General features: G+C 35.2%; 1 protein-coding gene across 9 annotated transcripts in view; it reads left to right on the top strand.

Moving 5' to 3' along the window:
- The window catches only part of GPHN (gephyrin), a 404083-nt gene that overhangs the window by 367049 nt on the left and 29632 nt on the right, over positions 1-7402 (top strand). For all 9 annotated transcript variants that reach the window (XM_011384213.2, XM_011384195.2, XM_011384203.2 and 6 more), the window contains one exon: positions 5402-5489. In XM_011384213.2, coding sequence (XP_011382515.1) covers positions 5402-5489 — 88 coding nt within the window. The remainder of the gene's footprint in view (positions 1-5401; positions 5490-7402) is intronic.

The raw sequence follows: 7402 nt of genomic DNA, 5'->3' as shown, positions 1-7402 counted from the left end.
TTTAGGTAGACTTCTTGGTCAACTTAAAAGCGATATCTTTGCGAAAGGAATGAAGTTAAGTAAATACAAATTAATAGTTGATAGATGGTCATGGAGATGGGAGCACGGCATAGGGAATGCGGTCAGCAGTAATGTAATGGCTATGTCTAGAGCCAGAGGGATGATAGAGTAACCAGGGGATCGTTTCATAAACTATATAAAGGTCTAACCAATGTACTATAATGTATACTTGAAACTAATAATAAAATTAAAATGCTAAAAAAAAATTATACCTTTGTGCTTAGTACTTAAATCAGATCCCCGTTAGCTTTAAGAGCTTTAAATCAGTGAATGTTAGAGACAGAAAGGACCTAGTCTAAATGTTCTCATTTTACAAATAAGAATAACGAGACCCCAAAAATGATATTATTTTTCAGAGTCATCTCAGCAGTAGAGACAGAATTGGATTCTAGACCTGGTGGTACTTAGGCCTTCAATTATCCATTCTATTTTCTGTTACCTAGCACTTACATTTTTAGCATTTAGTACTAAATCAATTCTCTTATAGAATGCTTTCATGTAATATTTGGCACTCTAAGAAAACAATGGATAGGTACTTAATTTAAGTGAAAATAGGCAGAAAGTGTTAGTAAATCAAAATTAATGCTAGTATTCAATTTATTTTTAAGTAAATGGTTAATCAGCATCCAAACTAATTAAAACTGTGGTCGTTAATGAAGGAAGAATTGAATGAATGCAGAATTAAGATCTGCTGCTCTTTGAGAAAGGGATGCTGCTTGTAAATACCTAGAAAGCTTTATCTTACCTCCCTTCCTGTGGCAATAGTGAGAAGATATTTCCTATTTTAAAAAGTACAAGTTGTTTTTTAATCATCACTATTTTGCTTGTACAAATGTGATTTATATATTTAGATAATGATAAATAGCTTTTATCTGAAGGCATACTATGTATGACAAAGTATCTTCTACAATGTGAATATTACTATAAAAGAATAGTAGAACGAACATAGGGTGACCTTGAACCTGTTACTACCTCCTACGAACCTCAGTATCCTCTCTTGCATTGCCTACCTCACAGAGTTGTAAAATTAACACATATATATGAAAGCGCAATTTTTTTAAACATGAGTATTGTCATTAATTTTCTAAAATATCAACTAATTTTACATATAAGAAGTAATGTCATATATAAGGCATATAAGGTCATATGTATAATATAAGCTCATATTATGTAACATAATATCAGATTATAATGTTTTACTCCTATCTTTGAGAAAATTAATATACCATGATCTCTTTATTTAACAAAACTAAGAAAATCATGAGTTGTTTTTATCCTGTTATAATATTCATGATTTATAATTCTTGCTGCCTGTTCTTCTCATCATTATTTAGTATAATCTCTTAGTTTTATAAAGCAAACTCAGTTTTTATTTCTTAGAAGTAAAAAAAAAAAAGATAGAGGGAATATGTAGTAAATATGGGAAAATATTAGCATTTTGTCAAATCTGAGAGATGGATATATGGGTGTTTCTTATACTATTATCTTATGTTGGAAATATTTCACCATTTAAAATATAATATCACAAAAAGGAAAGCAAATTTATGACTTATAAACAAGCCCTAAAATTACATTTAATCAAAAAAAATGTTTAGATTCTATCTGAATATAAAATTCATAATTACGTGTTTCATTCCCCAGAACTATGCTAATGTGTTCACATATGCACTTTTCTGGTCATCCCAGACAGATCTCCATCTGCTGCCTTAGGATCCTCTTTTTGATGCTTTCAAACAAGGGTCCATTCTCATGAGAATTTTCCTTGTATGACATGTCATATCCCTGAAAAAACTAGACAATCACTCTGATTGGGTAGTGGAAAAGAACAAACACTTAACGAGGAGCCAGAGATTCTAGTCCTAGCTCTGCCGCTTACTGCTCTACTTGTCTTTAATTTACTACTTTGCCTTTCTGAATATTACTTTTCTTTTCTGTAAAATGGGCATAATAATACCTGTTCATTTATTTCACAGCTCATGAGGGAACAAATGGAGTTATTACATGCAACATAAATGAAGTTATGGAATCTCTATTGTTATACATTAGTACCTGTCTCTTTTCTAAGCCATGATCTCTTACTAGATCCCAAACGTCAGAAGTATCCATCAGAATAGAGTCAAATAGAGGGGTAATGGGAGGTAGAGAAGGACAGGACCCAAAGGATGTGCTCAGCTGTGATACTGAACTTAATAACCCCCAAAGACTTTTCCAACTTTGACAGTCAGTGATTTTGTGAATTCAACAGCCACCAAGTAGATAGCAACATTGACCATATTCTTTGAAACATGATAGATTCCAGTAAGGATTTAGTATTAGATCACTTTCAGTTTATTTCTACAAATTAGAAATTTTCATGTAGAGAGTTGATGACTCTGCAATTTTACAAAATAGGGAAAATATTTTTCACAGATAATATGAAAACAATGAATAAGAAAAAAGATTACTGAAAAATATCTTTATTTACAGTCATCAGCTAGCCTGTCCCAGGACCTTTATCCACCTACAAAGATTAATATGATGATGTGCATGTCACTGCTGCTTTGTTTCCAGTGACAACCATAATCCTATAGAGTCAGCACATTATAAATTATATGATTGCTGAAATTAGCTCATGTTCCTTTATACTAACACAAATGTACATTTTGTTGATAATATTCATTGTCCATTCACCTGAACCACATTCCACATTGTCCTGTGTTTGTGATCTTTTTCCCACCTACTCCATAGGCCCATCATTTGGCTCAACTTCATAATAATGTGATCCTGCAAGGCAAGGGGCTTGGAGCTGTAGGCATGCAGTCAGGAACTCATCACATGCATATCATATAGTATTTCAACACAAAAGAATAATTTAGTATCTTTTTTTCTAAAGCAAAACGGAAAAGATCAGTGAAAAATCTGTTCAAAATACTTCAAAAATACTTTCAATACACCCATTATTGAATATAATTCTTCTAAAATGTTTGTCCAACCAATTTAACTTTGAATCCATGTCTAGGATTTTTTTTTTTAAGTTTTTGTGTTTAACACATAGATTCTACCTTCATTAATACCTGGGTACCTTTTTGGCTGCATAAGCAATTAAATAGATGACTTTAAAGGGCCCCCATGTTGGTAAGTTGAACCTCGCATGAGCCATTTTCCAAACTTTTACTTTTGTCTCTTCTGCTTCGGAGCTCATTCCCCAGAGCCAAGCAATCCCTGGTATAATCATGGACAGGCCCGTGCTTGAGGAGGAGGAGAATTTTATCTAGATCCAGTAAGAAAACAATCAGGCTGGAACCCGGCCTGCATTGCCATTGAACTATTTGGGCTTTACACATATAGCTGTGTGAATGTATTTGAGGCTCAATCTATGATTTTCTTCTGTGTTAGTCATAGTCTCCTGAATAAAAACTGCCAAGTACGCCAAAGTTGAAGTTTGCCAGGTCCCTAGGTATGTTTGTATGATAAACATCTGTCAATACCATAGCAATAACAACAACTAACCTTTCTTGAAAACTTAGTTTGTACCAGGTACTATTCCATAAACTGTTTCATATGTATTATGTCACTTGGTTCTCGTAACAACCCTATATTTTTCCTACTTTATAGAGGGAAAACTGAAATAAAGAGAAGTTAAACAACTTGTCCAAAGTTCTATATGTAGCAATAATAGCACTAGAATTTAAACTCGGCAGCCAGAGTTCATACTCAATCTCTGTGCTATGCCACTTCCCAACTAACTTATCTCTTGTAGAGCCTGTGAAGGTAGCCTCTTGGGTAAATCTCAAGTTCTTCTCCTTACCTCTGTCACCCCTAGATAAAAAGTGAAATGATGTCCTATTTACAGTTTTTTTCTCCTTCTTCTTCTCTTCCTTCTCTTCCTCTTGCTCCTCCTCTTCCTATCAAACAGTGCATTAAGGTAAATGAACATGAACAAACTTCACTACCATGAGTGATATGGGAGAATATATGCTATCTCACCGAGACCTCATTTGATATCAAGTTAATGAAACTCTGCTGAAGCTAGTTTAAGCTAAGGAGAGATTTATGGGAAGATGTATCTCATGGCACCCAAGAGCAAAAATAGGCCTCAAGAGGGACTAAAAGCAAGAACAAGAAAATCAGAAGATGTTATCACTCCCTTTTTAGATGTACATCTTAAATGTCCATGGAGGAGAAAGGGAAACCCACCCCCACCCCCGAAAACAAGGGTGTATGCTAGACAAATATTCTTTAAAAGGCATCCTTTCTATATTTCATCATTTGAAGGGAAATACAGAGCACAAAGCCTAGTAGGTTTTATGGATTTAAAATCGTAACTAAACAGTCCCTTTCAGCTACTCCCTGCTTTCTTGTCCCTCCACAAGCCCCGATGCTGGCATTTTGTTGTTTTCTCACTTGATCAATCTCAAATTAGGCCTTTGTAACTCTCTAAGATCCAGAAGATAAAACCCTTGATTTCGTTCCATCTCTTTTATTCAGGCCTTTGACCTGTGTCTTTAAAGGGCTTGGTGCACTTGTCTTTTTTCGTTGACTATCATGAACCTTTCTAGTTTCAATCCCTAATATTCACCCTGTCCCTTTACTCTCTCAGAATATTTTATACAGTCTCTGACTTCCTTTTTTCCTTCTCTACCCTTCCTTTTCCCAATAAACACCTAATGACTCTTCATAATTCTAAGGGAGCCCCCACACCCTTTTCCTATTAGATGAAGTCTAAATTCTTAAACATGAGGGCCCTCTAAAATCGTGTCTTACCCCACCTATCCCAGTTGTTGCAAATCAAGTCCTTTACTCAACATAGTTCATTTTCCTTACTGATCTAGAAACACAACAGACTTCATCAGAAGCTGATCCTCTTGCTTACAAGGCCCTTTCCCATTCCTTTCCACCTGTAAAAATCTAGCGTGTTTCCAAAGACTTAACTAACTTAAGTTATATTCCCTCTAAAGAGTCTTATGTGATCTCTCCAACACTTAGGGTCCTATCCTGGCTTGTGTGGAATTTCGTAGGACGTACAGCTTTCATTACTAAATCTTGTATATTCCTAGGCAAACCGGGATGGTTAGAAAGCCTACTAACACCTCAGTATTCCTCCTTATTATGTTGCCTTTTTAGATAGAGCAAAAAGCCCTGTGAAAGTACCGGTAGCCACTACTCCCACACTCATAATTTTTTCTCCACAATGAGAGTTATCCATTGGGTAGAGACCCTTTTGATTCCGAGTTTATACAAAATATAATGCTATACTCAAATTAATGCCTACTCAGTGAATTATGTGGTCTAGTTTTAAGTTGGCACTATATCTAAAATCTTTTCCTTATGTATTAATGTGTTTGTCTTTATTTCCTTCCAGCCCAGATGACTTACTTAATGCCTTGAATGAGGGTATCAGTCGTGCGGATGTCATCATCACATCAGGCGGTGTGTCCATGGGGGAAAAGGTATGAAAAAATGAGGCTCATGAAAATTTAACCACTGTAATGTCTTGCATACAGTTATTAGCTGTGATCTGGTAAACATCTGATATCTATAACCAGGCCCCCACAGAGCTGAAAATCTATGAGGCTTCAGAAATTTCTGGCATTCTAAAAGGGATATAGCGTGGGTAGATCAGAGAGCTTAACTCGGGAGCAGCATATAGAATCCCACAACTTGCACAATGGTTTTGATCCCCCTAGGGATTTCTGGCTTTTTGCTCACTCAACTTTACTACATTAAGACTTACTTTATATGTACATATACCCCTACCTTAGGCTCCAAGATCCTTCCTTCTACTGAAGAAATTTAAAGATGAACTCCCCCACTACATATTCCAAACCTGATAAAGAACCCTGAGCTCCCCACAGGAGAGAAAGCGATTAGGTAGCCCTTTGCCCTTCTTGACCATAGTCATAATCATAATCATAATGACAATAAAATACAAACATATATAAATATATAGGATTTTATAAGACTAAGTATATTTGCATGTGGTATATGCTGAGTCCTATATAAAACACAATTTGAATATCTCAGTATCACTAAGTCTGTATATCCAAATGAAATGTATTGGTTTGTGATAATTATTAGGTCCATTGAATAGTGTTATAAAGCAAAATATTCTTTATTACAATAACCAGCCTTATGTTTTGGCTCAATAATATTTTAGATTACAGAATGTTCTGCCAACCTATAATCCCTTTCCATGTCTTCTTTTATCTTATATTAATGAGTAAACTGAAAATTATAAAAAGATTATCATAATAGTAATTTTTACTAAAATTCATATTTTCCAAGAGCTTGACTTATTTTTAGCTAGATTTTATGTATATGATTGTTCTTGGTCTCTGCACTCTCTGGGTAGAAAACTGCCTAAATTTATAACCTGACTCTTTGGATGGTGAACTCTATTGGCTTTGAGAACAAATGTCGCACTTCAGTAACCTGGACAGAGAATGCCTGCCTTCCATTCACAATTTTAGTTTCAGAGTGTTTAAGAATAGCACTTCAGCTGCCAAAACAATAGAAGAAAAAGAGAGAATCTCAGTCCAATACTACCATCTCAAATTACATCTAGAAGTGAAGATAGTAAAGTAGGCAGGTAGTCTCCTAGAAGTCTTTAATTCCAGAGGGAGCAAATTGCTGCAGACCTCTCCTGAGACCACAAAGGCTAGGGGCTGAGCTCTGCAGCGTGATAGATCTATAAGAAATAATTTGCAACACGTCTGTTTTCATTACCATCAAACTGCCTGTGGTGTTCTAAGTATCACTAGAGCAAACCCTGAAATTAAGAGTACTTAAATTTGTTATTTCCAGGGAGTGTGTCATGTATAATTTATCTTGATTTCTAATGAACTTAATTGTGGGACAATACCTATTTTACAAACCTAAAATTTGTTTTTTCTAATATTTTTGAAGAGGCAATGAGCTTATAATATACATAGGCTTGGCAATTATGGCTCAACTGCAGTAAAGACAAAACACTTCTCAAACTTAACCTTCTTTATTAGTGCTAACAAAGATGTCATTCATCCTAGGGATTTGCTCACAAGTAAACAGAGCCAATATAGTAAAGCTCATTGGTTTTCTGTATTTCATTGACTGTGTGGCAAGGTACACCGAACCTTAAATTTACTAAGAAGGAGATTTTAGGAACTGGGCAAAGTATTCCATAGGAGCTAATAATTGTCTTTTCTACCTCCTTCAATGAGAAATTAGATGAAAGGGAAAGAAAGAAATAAAGCATGCATGCAGCACACTCCTGCCAACCTTCAAGTTCTAGTCCCAAAAAGAATTCCAGTTTACCTTAGTACCAGAAAGAGAGAAAGAGAGAGAGAGAGAGAGAAAGAAAGACCACTACAGAAAGAAAGAAAGA

Source organism: Pteropus vampyrus, unplaced genomic scaffold, assembly GCF_000151845.1.
Source record: "Pteropus vampyrus isolate Shadow unplaced genomic scaffold, Pvam_2.0 Scaffold15, whole genome shotgun sequence".
Classification (NCBI taxonomy): domain Eukaryota; kingdom Metazoa; phylum Chordata; class Mammalia; order Chiroptera; family Pteropodidae; genus Pteropus; species Pteropus vampyrus.
This window is presented reverse-complemented; position numbering and strand designations above follow the sequence as displayed.